Genomic DNA, 16,051 nt, shown 5'->3' on the forward strand with positions numbered 1-16,051 from the left:
GGTTTGGATACTGGCCCAATAGGTCAACTGGGTTGGTTGGACATGGCTGGGTTTAATAAAACCCCTGATAAACCCTAGCTTTAACACATAATGACCAGAGGGTTATTCTCCTCCTGCTTGGTTGCTGAAAAAATTTTCTCCCCTTGAATCCTCTGGTTTTTTCCTGCGTTTTCTGGGTAAACCAGATAGTGGTTAGTTTCCCAAAAAATAAAAATAAAAAAAATATGAACTTTAGGTTTCAGAACCTTGTTGGAGCTCCGTACAGAGGAGGCAATGCCCTAGTTATCAACAACACTGAGTTAATATCACCGGTCGGTAATCGAGTTTCCGTCATTGACCTGATCAAATCCCAAACCTCGACTCTACCGGTACAGTCGTCTTCCAACATCTGTAGAATCGCCGCCTCGCCCGACGGAGTTTTCCTCCTTACAGTGGACGAGAATAACCGCTGCTTATTCATCAACCTGCGCCGCCGAGTTGTGCTTCATCGTATTTCCTTTAAGAAATCCGTCAATGCCGTTAAATTCAGCCCTGACGGAGCATATATAGCGGTGGCCACTGGTAAGTTCGTCCAAATTTGGCGCTCTCCTGGTTTCAGAAAAGAGTATTTTCCGTTTGAATTGGTTAGGACTTTCGTGGACTGTGATGATAAGGTTACATCATTGGATTGGAGCCCAGACTCGAATTATTTGCTTGCCGGTTCAAAAGATTTGACAGCAAGATTGTTTTTTGTGAAGAAATTGAAAACTAGGACTAAACCCTTCTCGCTTTTGGGTCACAGAGATACAGTTGTAGGTGCGCATTTTGGTGTTGATAAGAAAACAAATAGGGTTTGCAAAGTTTATTCAATTACACGGGATTGTTTTGTTTTCAGTTGGGTTTTTAAGGGTGATGAAGATGAGTCTGATAAAATGGAAGAAGAAGAGGATGCATCGGAACCACCCTCTCCAGCAACCCCAGATAGGGATGTTGAAGGGAATTTAGAAGTTGATGATGGTAGAAATGTGAAAAAGAGAAAGGAATCTGATGGCAAAGATATTGACCTGGATGAAGAGGGTGGTGGGTATTTGCAAAGAGGCAAATGGGTGTTGTTGAGGAAGGACAATTTCATGCAGGCTCCTGCAAAGTTGACTGCCTGTGATTATCATCGGGAGCTTGATATGGTGGTTGTGTGTTTCTCAAATGGTGTATTTCGGCTGTATCAGATGCCTGATTTTGTGTGTATTCACTTGTTGTCAATTTCAAGAGAGAAGATCACAACGGCAGTTTTCAATGATCTTGGAAATTGGTTGATATTTGGTTGTGCAAAGTTAGGGCAACTGCTTGTTTGGGAGTGGCGGTCAGAGAGTTATATTTTGAAGCAGCAGGGACATTACTTTGATGTAAACTGTCTTGCTTATTCACCAGATTCACAACTCCTGGCAACTGGAGCGGATGATAACAAAGTCAAGGTAAATGAGTATCAACAAGAACAAGCTTCTTAATATGAAACTGTGTTTTTGTTGTCGATATTCAACTTTTACCTGGAATGCAATAGCTTTATATTTTGGGATCATAACTCTTTCAGACTTATAGCTCAAGTCTTGTTGTGTTATTTCTATGACCATGTTTGCTTAAGTGCGTAGTTATTCTTTTATCAATTTTAACCTTTTAAGTGCACTGTACTAGGTGATGTGTGTTTCAAATTACTTCTTTCTTTCATTTCTTTTTTACTCTTATCTTCATAATTGCAGCCTACACGTCAGTTTGCAATAACTACATTACTGCAAACTAGTTCCTGCTTCCCATTGTAATTAATTTCTTTGCAACGGTTTTTTGCGCCTACTGCTGTATATGGTATTTGTATTGTCTTGTGAATTTTTATTTATGCTACCTCCGGAGGAATAACTTTGAACCCTTGTATGTGACCATAAGGAATAATTTTGATTCGTGATAGTTGTGCCTTTGCTATTATATTTAACTCATTAGCCTAGAAGTTTACAACTGGAAACTCTGTCAACCTTTCTTTGACTCATACCCAGAAGTTTTAACACTTGCTACACAGGTGTGGACTGTTTCCTCAGGCTTTTGCTTTGTAACATTCTCAGAGCATACTAATGCAGTTACTGCTCTCCATTTTATGGCCAACAACCATTGTCTCTTAAGTGCATCTCTGGATGGGACTGTTCGTGCATGGGATCTCTTCCGTTATAGAAATTTCCGGACGTTTACCACCCCCACTTCTAGACAATTTGTTTCTCTAGCAGCAGATCAAAGTGGTGAAGTGATTTGTGCTGGAACTCTAGATTCATTTGAGGTATTACAGCTAAATACTGTCAGATTTGAACACTTTTTAGCCATCATAATTATGTGCCGTAATAATTCTTTGATTTTAATTGTGTAACAGATTTTTGTTTGGTCAATGAAGACGGCTCATTTGTTGGATAAACTTAGTGGTCATGAAGGTCCTGTTCATGGTTTGATGTTTTCTCCTACAAATGTAAGTTTTCTTTTTTTTTTTTTTTTTTTTTTTTGGGGGGGGGGGGGGGGGGGTGGGGTGGGGTGGGGGTTACTACCAATGCTTGAGTTTATTTTTATACTGAGTTTAAAAGCTTTTCCTTATGAGAATGTGGTGTTCTCCATACCTGCCCCTTAAGTTGGCAATGCTACATGCGATACTTGAAAATTATGTTGAATAATGCTATAAGGAGTTTAATAAGATGTTCTCTTTCCAATTAGGGAGTCTTAGCTTCATCTTCATGGGACAAAACAATCCGGCTGTGGGATGTTTTTGAAGGAAAAGGTGCTGTTGAAACATTTCCTCACACACATGATGTTCTCACAGTGGCTTACCGTCCAGATGGAAGGCAGTTGGCTTGCAGCACACTAGATGGTCAAATTCATTTTTGGGACCCAATTGATGGATCATTAATGTACACGATTGAGGGGCGAAGGGATATTGCTGGAGGGCGCCTTATGACAGATCGTAGATCAGCTGCGAACTCAAGTTCAGGGAAGTGCTTCACATCCTTATGCTATTCGGCTGATGGGACTTACATACTGGCTGGGGGAAGTAGCAAATACATCTGCATGTATGACATTGCTGACCAGGTTAGTCAATTTTTAGTTTATGTACAGAGATACACTCTCTATGAACTCTATGCTTTTGTTTGAACATTCTTTGTTGCATTTTCATGATAACTTCCTTTGGAACATCAGAATCATATTGTTGCTTCATTGACCCAGAATTATTGGGTCATCCTTCATTCTAATATGAGGTACAGGTATAGTTCAAAATAGATGGAGAAGTGGACTCCCAGCATTTACGGACTTAAGTGAATTCTGCATACTATTTTACTTAATGAAAACCTTGTTTTTTCCTTACATTTGTAAAAAGAGTTTATTAAAGTGAAATTTCGTTCACATACCTTTCTTGCATCCTTTCAAATATTTTGAAGGAACTGCATGCCACTTGAATATTAATAATAATTGTAATTTATAACAACTTCTCCCCTATATACCACTTTTAACTCGGAAATTCTCTGTTTTTGCCCAGTTCTGCTGGTCACTGTCTGGAACTTGAACTTTTTGGATAACTTTACTTTAGTTAATCTGTTATTGTTTGCATCTCTTGCTTGTCTTCTTTACTAGGTTTAATAGTCGTTTAATTCATGCCTTTTGAACAAGTATACTGTTTTTCATTGCATCCAAAATATTCAGGTGTATATGAACGGTTCTATTTATCTAGTGGATCTATTTGCACAGGTGTTGCTTAGGCGATTTCAAATAACTCTCAATCTTTCTTTGGATGGAGTTCTTGACTTCTTAAACTCAAAGAAAATGACAGAAGCTGGTCCACTAGATTTAATTGATGATGATGATAGTGATATCGAAGAAGGTATCGACAAACAAACCCAAGGAAAATTAGGTTTTGATTTACCAGGATCCATGCCTAACCGTGGAAGGCCCATTGCTCGAACGAAATGCTTGAGAATTGCACCCACTGGCAGGAGTTTTGCAGCAGCAACAACAGAAGGGGTTCTGGTTTTCTCCATTGATGATAGCTTCATATTTGACCCAACTGATCTTGACATAGATGTCACACCTGAGGTATTATGGTGAAACTATAAATATTACAATTTGTTTTTACAACCCATTACTCATGGGAGAATAAGCTCGGAAAAGAAAAAGAGTCCTCAAATTTTTTTGAATTGCAACCTAGCGGAGTGAAATGTCAGTGAGGCAGCAGTTTTGCACCACGCTAATTTTGACTAATATCCCACTACCCATTTTAATTTATTTACATGCTTTTATTGATTTACAGGCAGTAGATGCGGCACTGGATGAAGATCAACCAAACAGAGCTTTGCTCCTTAGCCTTCGCTTGAATGAGGACAATCTAATCAAAAAATGCATTTTTGCTGTCAGTCCGGTCGATATTGCTCCTGTTGCCTCGTCCATTCCTAAGAGATATCTGCAGAGGTTTATAGAGGCACTTGCAGATCTTCTAGAAAGTTGCCAACATATAGAATTCATACTTAGATGGTGTCAGGTATTGTCTTCTCTTTTGGTTATTTTGCAGATTTGCCACAGGTACTGACCAGGTGGCATTGTGATGTATCCTGATTCCATTTGTTTGTGAATTTTTTATTTTTTATTTTTTTTTCCCTCTCTTCGCTAAACTCTATATGGTTGATTTATATGGCAGGAACTTTGTAAAGCTCATGGTAATTCTATTCAGCAAAATTCCAGAAACCTGCTTCCTGCTTTAAAATCCTTGCAAAAGGCAATAACAAGAATGCATCAGGATTTGGCAGATACATGTTCATCCAATGAATACATACTAAGATATTTATGCTCGATAAACTCCAAGAAATGAATCATATGAACGAAACTCATAAGAGGGCCGGGCCTATACAATTTTTGATTTTGTAGACGTTATATTTACCAACAATTCTGTTGTGAATTTTGCGAGATGTGGAAATTGTAAAAGCTGCCAGAAAAAACTGATAAATGTTCTTCCATTTTTTCGGAATATAAATGAAAATTTTGTTGTAATGCCAGAATGCTCCTTTACCATTAGAATTGCACAAATAATTTTAAGGCGTTTGCTTTTAATTTCCTAGCAAACATTTGTGTCTTGGCAACTAATGGGTTCTCCTTTAATCCAATCACAGCCATTTCCAATGCCAAAAAAATAAAAATAAATAAAGGAGCTAGCAGTATATAGATTTGAAATGCCTTAAGCTATGGATAGTCATTACATGGTAAATAAAAAGGAGAACAAGCTAAATTTATCTATCTCTAAATTTTTTGACGAAACCCTTCATCAAACCAAATCTGTCAAAAACTTGCATAAGGAATTTGCATCTCAAATATATGTGATGTTAAACGTGCTGCAGTTCAAGGGTTCAACTACAGGCTCTTCAAATTCAACTTATTCAGACTTTTCCTGATTGGAGGTCACATCTTTAAGCTTCTCCTTGAGTTCCCCAGACTATGGAGGAAAGCAAACCATCAGAGCCAATGCATTGCAGTTTGAAAAATAAATAAACAAGTAATAACCACTTATGTTATGACTAACCTGATGCATATTGAGAATAATATCTGAACCGCCGATGAACTCTCCCTTAATGAATATCTGTGGAAATGTTGGCCAGTTGCTGCACATGCAAAATGAGAGGTTGAGAAAACAAACAGTGTGCAAGTACTTTGCAGTTCAATCAAACAATTCAAGGCTAAAAACTATGGAAGTGGAAAAAAAAAAAAAAAAAAAATTCTGATAAAAGAACACAGTTTAATTTAGAATAGCATGGCCAATTACTAGGGGAATAGGCCCTTAATCTTTGTCATCCAGTATGAATATCATTCTGAAAGAGATCCAACTAACTACCAATGATAAATTTGAAACTCTAACAATATTTAAAGGCATACAACTTAGTTTCCCAACAATGTTCACAAAAGCATCTAGCTTCTATTAGATTCTAAAACTCCCTCAAGTGAAAGATATTTAAGATCAATTTACCTGTAGGCTTTTACAGCATTTTTCAGCTCAAGGTTTTCCAAAATATTTCTAGCACTCAAAGGAACATCTGCAAGGGAAAAAGTTAGTGTAAGAAAAACCATAAACAGTATTCTCAAAGGTGTAGTTGTGCTAAGATAAAAACTTAGAAGAACCAGGCTGAACCATAATTCCAAACAATTAGTAACCAAAAAAATCTTCAATAATTAGCACTTTACAATGATAGTTTTGGTTGATGAAATGTTGTAATCTAAATCACACAACCACAAGACCCAAAGTCCATCAAAGGTTCTAGTAAATAAACTAGGCGCTAAATTGCAAAGATCAAAAGCATACTAAATAAAGAGGCCTTGGGCAGAAGATAAATAAATGATAAGTAATTTAATCAATAAATATTGTGCACCTACAGTAGAAATCATGAAGAAAACTAAACCAACTAGAAATGTCTACATAGCCAAAAGCTAGCCTCTTCAAAACTGAGTATTTCTATAAACATGTTTACCAATTCATGACTTCGCCTATTTTTTTCCACGTAGTTAAAGTTTCCATCTTTAAGCATAGAGACAAAACTGCAGATATACATGATTCACTATATGACAAGTTAACATCAGGTGGAATTCTAACATCAAAATTCTTACCGTACAGTTTTAACACTCTCACTGCTAGTGAACTGAATCCACATTGAGGAAGATCAGGAACCCCTTTCATATAAATCATTATAGGGTTGTCCTTGACATCCTACAGCAGAAACAACCATTCTAATTTAACGCTGAGAAATAAAGTTCATTTTGGCTGAGAAAGGAAAATAAGGAGTTTAGAAATATACTAATTAACGATTGAGAATGCTATTTAGCATATAGATACCTGCTCCACAACGTCCTTCAAAGAAATGTCTGAGCTCTTGAGCTTGTTGGCAGGCTTAAAATCATCATGTGTGTCAGGATCATCAGGCACTGAAGTTGAGTACTTCATCCCATAGTGGTAAAAAGATCCAGATACCTACTAACAATTAGAAGAAACGATTATCTATCATCATGTGACAATTACAAACATCACGAGTAAAACAAGAAAAGTATTTTATATTTGCCATCTGACTAATGTGATTCTATGACAGCACAGACCACAGAACACGTACAAAAAGTACACAAACAAACAAACAAACAAGCAGATAAACCATACAGATACATCAACTGTACATGCTATCATAACTTTTTGCCAAACTTAATATTTGGTTTCAACTAATGCAACTTATTTTATGTTTAGCACTTTACACTCGAAATCCAAATGAAAAAAACACAAGCAAGCCCAGAAGTCCCGGTGTGATATGCTGTTTAGGGTAACAAAAGTTTGAGTCTTCAATTAGTTATATTATTAAAGCAAAATGGCTAGTCATTTCAATTTATTCTACGACAAATAAAGTTATCATAAATGCTATATTATACTTGTATGCGTTAACTTAAAGCAGAAAGTCCACCTCTGTATACATCAGTAAAGATACAACGCAAATCATGTGGACTTCTTTTTTTCTTTAATTTCTTCATAGCGTTTTCCTTCTCAATGTTTCTGCTCTAGATTGTAAGAGATAAAAGCACCAAAACAGTTATCATGTTTCATATTAACTTGGTGTCTTATATTAACTTGGTAGGAAGTACACCGTTTTCTTTATAATATATTACTAATTAATAGGGGATAAGGTGTCGACACTTACAATTCTGCAAGAACGAGAAGCTTGAATACCAGAAATTCCTTTCAAAAGCATGCTGGATAATGACTTTGCCATGATTATAGAGACAAACCCTGCAAATAAAGCAGCCCTTGCTGATTATCTGCACAGACCCATGAACAAGCCATCAGTTAAACGAAGATTTCTACCATTAATGAAAAAAAACCCAGTTGCAAAATATGGCCTTTTCATTAATACCTCTATCTAGGTGTATAGATACACATATCGATTAGTAAATACATACACAGATAATTATAAAGATACATACTTTGAAACGATTTTCTAACAGCTTTCCTTAGAAAAACTAAAAACCCAAATCGAATACTAGTATTTGTTTCCCAAGCTGACAATTCAAAGTAGTAACTCTTACGCAAGCAAGCAGGCGTAGTTGTGAACAATTGGCTAGAACTCCACCCCCCGAAGTAGAAATGTAATCAAATACGATTGCACATAGATTCAATTTTTACCTGCTGAGTGGAGACGACGATCTTAGGGCTTTCGGGTGGTTTTAGCTTGCTCCAATCTTTTCCATCAAAAAATAAATAAATAAACTTGCTTCAATTTTCTCATGTACTAATTCGCGTACTAATTCTTGCAGGCACTTAAATGTTTAATTTTTATTTTATTTTTTCTCTTCCACTGTAATTTCTATTTTGCCCTTAAGTTTTTCAAAATCTCTGTATATAATTTTGTTTGTTTAATTTTCTTTTTCTAACTGCTGGCAATATATTTACCACCCCAAAAAAAAAGAAAAAAAAAAAAACTGTCAATTGCTGCCACGATTCTATTTGGTTTTATATTCTTATTTTCAGTTTTCTTGAACACTTTAAAATATCCTATAAAAAAACTTAAAATTTGAAACCTTTTTTTGTAGTAAGTTTTATAGACATTAGTTTTTAAAATTTACTTATTTTTTAAAATATTTTTTTACTGATTTTTAGTCTTATTTAATGTATGTATATATATATATATATATGAAACCTTAAAAAATTAAATAATAAAAAAATAGAGGCAGTTACCAAATAATAGAACATATAATACTACCTTGACATCATATAATTTAAAATCATATTCAGTTTTACTATTTTCTATATATTTCTAAATCTTCTACTAAATGGTAAGGTGATTCTCTCATGTGCATTCCTTTTATTCTTAACTCTAACGGCATTCAATAAGAAGTAAGCCAAGTCCAGTGGTCCTCCAGAATAAACTATTAGGCCTAAAACCTAGATTAAGAGAGATATATTCAATTTAGAGTTTGATGGATTTAAAATGAATTATAGACTTTAAAGGATTTGATGGATTATTATGGAATTCTACAAACTCCATAAAGATTTTGTAAGAATCCAATGAAATCTTTGGATTTAAAGGTAGATTTCATATTGACAATTTTCTTCACAATTTCCCTGTTAAAATCCTTTCAAATCCATCATTTTTTAAAGTTTTTTAAAATCAATGACTTTTTGAATACCACCAGATTTTAAAAGAATTCTATAAAGTCCTAATTGAATACAGCTAGATTTTAATAGACTTTTATAAAATCCATCAAAATCTGAATTGAATATCATTAGATTTGTATGGACTACTTTAAAATCTAAATCGAATATCTCAAAATTTGAAAAGACTTTTAAAATCTTTCAAATTCTAAATTGAATACAACACCTAAGAGGAAAGAATTGACGACTCATCATCCACTTAATCTGGATAGTCATGGAATTGATCTAAGTTAGCCGACTTCCCTTACGTGTAAAACAGCATTGAACATGTATCGTTAATTTAAACCTTAACTTGCGAAGCCAAATATTTAAATCTCAAAATATTACAAGTATCAACTAATTTAACAAAATAATATACTACTGTGATATATATATATATATATATATATATTTTCAGTTAAAATTTTAATACATGAATCTAAATATGAATAAATGAAATCTTTAAAAAATAAATATAATTAATTACAAATCAATAATATAATACTACTCATAGCTTAATAAACCTCTAAATATATTAGCTTATATCTCCAACATTATTTTAGATAGTAGTTATTTATAAAAATGTCTTACAATGTTTATAAGTATTACAAAATGAGTTTAGGAATAAAATTAAAATTGAAATCGTATCGAAACGATAGAAGTCTTGCCATAATAACATGAGATAGAAATATAGACAAAGTAGCCACACGGCTAGGTGGTCCCTTTCCTTATCAACCAAGGTTCGTATTAAGAGAGAGAGAGGGAGAGAAGGCCAACTTGGGAACTTATTACCCGACCCTATATATTTACAGTTTTTTATTTTGTAATATAAATATATAATATATAGTATATTTACATTTTGATAATCTTAAAAATGTTTTAGTTATACCTAAAAAACTAAAACACTCTTGATCTATTAAACTGGTCCCTAGATATTTTTGCAGAATTGGAGTTAATGAAAAGATTGTTCAGTTATGACACCAAACAAAACCAAAGCACAGAGAGTGATAAATTAAATGGACAAACCCACACTTCTGACCATTATTCTGAAACCATTGTTTCTCTCCAATAAGATGCAATGATAAATTCAACCATATATCTCTTAAAATTCATAAAACGTCCAGAAAATTGGAACATGAAATTTCTTCGTCTGTTGCAACGGAAATGAAACGCCACTTTTCTTTGTTGTTCTCCAAATCTGTTCTCCCAATCTCAGCAGATAAAATTGGAAACACTTGCAGCAACTATTTCATCTGGAAAAGTAGAAAACAAAAGGTACCCCCGAGCTATCATCCATCCTGCCAATCCACACAGCACATCCCCACATTTCTTTAGAAAATCTAAATGAAAAGGTAAGATATCACAAGAGACATATAATATAGGGTCCGGGATAACTCACAACCAGAAAGCTGCACTTGACACAAATTGACCTCATAAACAACATGTGGCAGTCACCGTTGGTGTTGGTTGTTGGAACTCGACCACCATCTTTGATTGCGCCATCGCAGTCCTCTGGCATGGGGTATACGATCAGAAGGCCAACCATTGCTCCTCCTAGTTACGGGAATGGATGCTGCATCGTTTGCCCGGAATCGCAGTCTCCTGGCACGGGGATTACTCTCATAAAAACTGTGGCTTCGTCTAGTGGCAGAAGAACTGCTATCAACATCATAGTTTAACCTCGGCATTCTTGTGGATCTCCTGTTATGTGAGTGCTCTCTATCTCTTGGATCATCCGATTGATGTGTCACGGCCACAAACTCAAAAGAAGGTAAAAAGACAGATAATATAAAGGATAGCATAAAGGAACGAATATTCACTGATGGATTACTCTCACTCTCTTCTTCAAACCCTGTTTGAAATAAGCTAAGTACATCTTCCACTTCCATTTCATGCTCCAATCTAACCCAATCACGCTGTCGTGTAGGATCCACCTCTGATGGCCGGGCAGATGGGTGCTCAGATCTTGCATGCCTCCTCAGTTCTGAATAAGTGCCGCTAAAATGACATGACTCAGAGGAACAACTTCTCACTTTGTTGTTCATGTACTGACGTGCAGGCTCAACTACATTATACCCAAAAATCTCTCCCCGACAAAGAGGGCAGACTAGCTTTGATTGCAATTGGCTCGCACAAGACATGGTTTGCCCAGGCAGGGACCGTTCTTCACTCATTCTGCGAGATGCTGTGCTTGTAAGAGGAATTTCTTGCAGTATTGCTGTTGAGGGGTAAAGCATAGATGACTTACAAAACTGGTCGAAGCAATTAGAATGCCGGTAGCTCGTATTGCACATGTAAGGTCGACAGCCATTCTCATAAGAAGAACATTTTAAAAGAACCGCATTGTGTGGATGTTCCATGCATATGGGACACCTAGCTTCGTCCCATTCTTTTACATTTTTCAGTGAGTCTGCATTCGGAGGTTTGCACGAATCACCATCCTTGGAAGTGCAAGGATAAGGTGCCCTGGATCCATCAAAAGATGAGGAATGTACTCTTCGGACTTTGGGCATTTTTTTTTTTTTTTTTTTAATTAAGATACCACCACAGAATATTAGAATCTGTCCTTTACCACAAATCAGATTAGTAAGCAACTTTAGCATCAAACGTAACAAAAAAATATATTTCGATCAGTAGTGTGACACTGAAACATAAGTATACCAAGGAGCATATAACATAGAAGATTTGCAAATTCAGTAAAGCAAGACTCAAAGAAAAATGTGTATTTGTAATTTATGCACGTTATTCTGAGGAAGACCATTCACCAAAAGTAGTTGGAGACTAGCAAAGATATACTTCCACACTAAACAACTCAATTACCGCAGATTGCCTTCCCTCTAGTTATAGTATATTCTGTAATTCCTATAAATTGAAAAGCATTAATCAGTATTTACTCCTCTAATCCAGGAAATCATCAACAACTACAAGCAAGCGCTCAACTACAAGGAGGCAAGGTTCTTAGTGAATTATAGGAGAGCCGTATATACAATGTTAAAATTCACCTTAGAATTATTTGAAAAGCCACATCCTTACTATGTACACCACAAACACCAAAAAAAACAAAAGGTCAGGTAAAGGCTTTCTCATCAATGTAATGACGGATAATTAGTAACTAAATAAAAATTTCCCACTGAATTTCCCACTTGGAAATAACAACAAAATATATGGTAATTTCCTATATTCCTGTATTTCCAACTGATATATAAGAGTCTTCTCACATCATATACAACCCTAAATTCAGAATATTATAAAAGCTGCAGAAGAAATCTCAACCAAAGACTCAAAACTTGTTCATTTTAATTTCGTAACAAACTCGATAACACAATGAAATTAACAACATCCTCCTTAAGATCGACCCAAAACCTATATACAAACACTGTAAAACGATAATGACCCAAATTCTCATTCCACTATCAGTTATCAATTTTCTTAACTTTATTAACAACCCCTTTATCAATCAATTCTGTTGGGATTTATTCAAAAACTCTAAAAAACAACAACCAGAAGGCCTTTGGCTCATCAAGAACATTGACCAAGATTAAAAAAAGAGAGACCTTCCAGGTCAAGCAAGAAACAGATTTTTCAGAGAAACAGAGAAGAATAAAAAAAAAAATAAAAAAAATATTAAATTGCGATCAAAGAAACAGAGAAAGCAAAATTTGTGAAATTTATTGGCCCAAGTAGAAATAGAAAAACCGTGAGTTGGTTTAGGGTTGTGAGAGTTTACCGGAAAGCTAGCTTTTGGTGAGACGTTGGAAGTCTTCTAGAAAGCGTTTCAGCAAATAAGAATCACACGAGAGCGCACAGGCACCAGGGAAGACGTTAATTTTTATAGGGCCACAGAACCGGCTTCCACGTAATTATAGTGAAAGTACGAAATTACCCCCAAAACATGTTACGTGCATTAGGCCCTGTTTGGATGTTGGTTGAAGTTATAACCCTATCGTTCCCTTATTCTTATATTCTTGGATCCTCATTTAAAGCACGCATCTTTATTCCTCTTCTCTCAGCCTGCTTTCACTTTCACTCTGTCTGCGTCGCCGGAGTGACAGCCGTCAGCCCCACTCATTGCTCGGAGATGGCGAAGAAGAAATTGAAATCCCGAATCACAGAATTCACTTCTGACGGTGATTTCCTTTGCTTTTGATTTCTTTATTATTTCACCTTTTTTTTTTTTTTTTTTTTTTTTCTGTTTTTGATATTTGCTTCAAATATGTTTATGCAGAGTTAAAGATAAACTATGTACATTGAAGAAAAAAAGGAAAAAAAAAGAAAAAAAGTGAAATTTTTTAGAAAGAAAAATTTGAACTTTGTAGTTCTTCATTGGATAAATGTTTTGCTCTTGTTAACAACAATATGTTAATAATAGGTCATGGAGGAGAGGCGGCAGAAGGTGTCCTTGTTAACGATGATTTGGATGAGCCAACCATGGGGGAAAAACTGGCGAGTTTAAATTTAATGGATAATGATAGAGCTGACAGCCACAAGAAGCAAGAGTCTTCTAAGGATGCAAAGCCTCCTAGTGCTGACTCAGTTCATGTTCTGCTCAAGCAAGCACTGCATGCTGATGACCGTGCCCTTCTTTTTGATTGCTTGTACACCCAAGATGAGAAGGTCAGTTCTTGCCCTTATGCTGTGTTAAATTTATCAATGTTAGGACGACCCAGATGTTTTAAGGTCAGCGTTTGTTTATATTTCTGGTGGCAGGTTATTTTGAAATCTGTCTCACTGCTGAACCCATCTGATGTTTTGAAGCTTCTGCAATCTCTCATATCTATTATTCAGTCGAGGTATGTGGTGAAACACCTAGCCACTAGGCCTTTTTCTTGGATGTCTTCAAATTATTGGTACGTGAGGGGCACTATTTGCAAAGATTTTGGTTACCCAATTATCCATGCTGAATTGAGTTTTGCTTCTTGTTGTGTTATCTGGTGAAGAAAAATTGAGTGCCTGAAAAAATGTATTTTACTCGAGAAATTATCAAAATGTTGGATAGGGATAACAACTTGGGTAATTGCATGGCATATGAAGATTACTGGATTATTATAACAAGTTTGATTCTCATATATCTGAATTAGTATGGCCAGTGAAGCAGTATCTAAATCATGTTCCTGTTAATTGGTACTTCTTCGATACTGTTCAATGCATGTTTGGAAATATATCAAGTATTCAAACATTTTATTGTGTTAGCATTTGATACTTAGTGGATGTCTCATTGGCATGTAAGGATATCAGGCATTGAACAGGACTACAAAATTGAATTGATACGCTGAAGTGTCAAAACGGTGATATCATGCATAAAACCTTGAATTGGATGCTAGTTAAAATCAACATAGAAATCAGTATACTAAGTGCTCAAGAGTTGATGTATAATATTGCATTATTTTTGTATCCCATATCTCCAATTATACTTTCTTGGACTCTACCAATGCATTTTGAGTAGGATGCCAGTATGAATATATTTTGTATTTTGAGTAATGACATCGGTATGGATATATTTCTTGGTTTGCATGCATGACCATCGATGAGCAGTTGGGTTTATGTACACTATTGTTCGCTTTTTTTGGTGTTCAGGAACACATAGTTGGTTTGTATATGACTGATCTTCTCTTTCTTGTTGTTCAATAGCTTAATTTAATTTTATGTCCAACTTTTACTTTATTTTTATCCTAATAGATTTTAATGCTGTACTTTTCATTCCAGAGGTGCAATTTTGGCATGTGCGGTTCCATGGCTGAGATGTCTGCTTCTTCAACATGCAAGTTTCATTATGTCCCAGGAATCTTCTCTACTTGCTCTGAATTCTTTGTACCAGGTAAAATTTTGTCTTAACTCACGGTCATAAAGGAAGCAGCTTTCCATTCAAGAAAGGAGTCCTGCAGACATTGTTGCAAGCTGGATATTATTGATTGTGCAATGAGATGTCAGTAGATACACAGACCCTGATACCAAAAAACGAAGAAATCCATAACAACCATATAAAACGTGTGAGTCTGTGTAGTTAATTGATTGAAGTTTCTTTATTAATATGCAGCTAATCGAATCCAGAGTCTCCACTTTTCAATCAGCTCTCCAACTATCAAGCGTCTTGGACTTGCTTTATGCAGGGGTAAGTATATGTGCGTTGGTAAAGTTTGTAATGAGTTCTCCTAGAGGCTAGTTTTTTTAACGCAATATCTTGGAACAGGTTGTTGACGAAGAGGATGAAAACGACACAACCTTGCCTGTTATTTATGAGGACGAGGATGAAGGTGAGGAAGAGTCTTCTGAAGATGCCATGGATACTGACCAAAAAAGCTCAGATGAGGTTCTATTTGATGATGTTTATGAGGATGAAGGAAGTGATGACATGAGTGATTAGTTCATTACAAATTGCTCCTCTTGTGTTCGAAAGTTCTGGGGTGAGAATGTCGTAATATCATTGTGAGGATGAAAAGATCTTCATGTCAGCCACATTGTAACAATTAATAGTATAGCGGTTTTCAAAATGAATGAAAGGAAGATGAGCTAAAAGTTAATTTTGGAGATGAATACGTGGGAGTTGGAAAGGGAGGGCCCTCGTACACCTAACCTTTTGAAAATAGCAATCAAACAGGAACAATTAGCGTTTGCGTCACGTCATTATGTCAAAGTGATTTTGTTCTATTCTGGGTACTAATAGCTGCGTACTCTCTTCGTGCAGCTGAATATGACCTGATGTATTCTTCTCGTTTGTGTCCTTTCATTATCGATCATTATTAACTTGATTGAGTAGAGAAGCGAACAAATTAAGCGACTTCTAATTTAAATGGTCTTATTAACCAGTTCGTGTACTGGTCCATGCCATGTCGGAAGTTTTTTCAACCCAAAGTT

General features: G+C 35.6%; 4 protein-coding genes across 14 annotated transcripts; 2 read left to right on the top strand and 2 right to left on the bottom strand.

Annotated features, from left to right (window-relative positions):
* The first annotated feature begins 80 nt into the window (after positions 1-80).
* LOC107405766 (periodic tryptophan protein 2) lies at positions 81-5,191 on the top strand. The gene is made up of 7 exons (XM_048475204.2): positions 81-1,451; positions 2,045-2,296; positions 2,387-2,479; positions 2,719-3,090; positions 3,745-4,089; positions 4,304-4,531; positions 4,688-5,191. Exons 1-7 carry the CDS (start codon positions 225-227, stop codon positions 4,856-4,858), a joined length of 2,688 nt encoding a protein of 895 aa, XP_048331161.2. The 5' UTR covers positions 81-224; the 3' UTR covers positions 4,859-5,191.
* Positions 5,178-8,369, bottom strand: LOC107409262 (monothiol glutaredoxin-S15, mitochondrial). Of its 3 annotated transcripts, none has more exons than XM_048475231.2 (7): positions 8,192-8,369; positions 7,710-7,827; positions 6,866-7,000; positions 6,640-6,739; positions 6,005-6,071; positions 5,564-5,642; positions 5,178-5,476 (listed from the first exon to the last, which is right to left on the bottom strand). In XM_048475231.2, the coding sequence occupies exons 2-7, from the start codon at positions 7,779-7,781 to the stop codon at positions 5,417-5,419; spliced, it is 513 nt and encodes a 170-aa protein (XP_048331188.1). In that variant the 5' UTR covers positions 7,782-7,827; positions 8,192-8,369; the 3' UTR covers positions 5,178-5,416. The 3 variants fall into 3 exon arrangements, with proteins under 3 accessions (XP_048331188.1, XP_048331191.1, XP_048331197.1); XM_048475234.2 differs by having other exon boundaries at positions 8,095-8,254; XM_048475240.2 differs by lacking the exon at positions 8,192-8,369 and adding an exon at positions 7,993-8,016.
* Positions 8,370-10,186: 1,817 nt separating this feature from the next.
* LOC107405768 (uncharacterized) lies at positions 10,187-13,064 on the bottom strand. 9 transcript variants are annotated; one of them, XM_060817016.1, is made up of 4 exons: positions 12,927-12,997; positions 11,965-12,061; positions 10,599-11,665; positions 10,187-10,497 (listed from the first exon to the last, which is right to left on the bottom strand). In XM_060817016.1, the coding sequence occupies exon 3, from the start codon at positions 11,557-11,559 to the stop codon at positions 10,651-10,653; it is 909 nt and encodes a 302-aa protein (XP_060672999.1). In that variant the 5' UTR covers positions 11,560-11,665; positions 11,965-12,061; positions 12,927-12,997; the 3' UTR covers positions 10,187-10,497; positions 10,599-10,650. The 9 variants fall into 9 exon arrangements, with proteins under 9 accessions (XP_060672999.1, XP_060672987.1, XP_060672989.1 ...); XM_060817004.1 differs by lacking the exon at positions 11,965-12,061 and having other exon boundaries at positions 10,599-11,760; positions 12,927-13,064; XM_060817006.1 differs by lacking the exon at positions 11,965-12,061 and having other exon boundaries at positions 12,927-13,055.
* Positions 13,065-13,159: 95 nt separating this feature from the next.
* Positions 13,160-15,726, top strand: LOC107409126 (uncharacterized). Its single transcript, XM_048475214.2, has 6 exons — positions 13,160-13,326; positions 13,569-13,813; positions 13,907-13,989; positions 14,903-15,014; positions 15,234-15,308; positions 15,387-15,726. Exons 1-6 carry the CDS (start codon positions 13,278-13,280, stop codon positions 15,558-15,560), a joined length of 738 nt encoding a protein of 245 aa, XP_048331171.2. The 5' UTR covers positions 13,160-13,277; the 3' UTR covers positions 15,561-15,726.
* Positions 15,727-16,051: the final 325 nt, after the last annotated feature.

The sequence above is a fragment of the Ziziphus jujuba genome, chromosome 1 (genome assembly GCF_031755915.1).
Source record: "Ziziphus jujuba cultivar Dongzao chromosome 1, ASM3175591v1".
NCBI lineage: Eukaryota > Viridiplantae > Streptophyta > Magnoliopsida > Rosales > Rhamnaceae > Ziziphus > Ziziphus jujuba.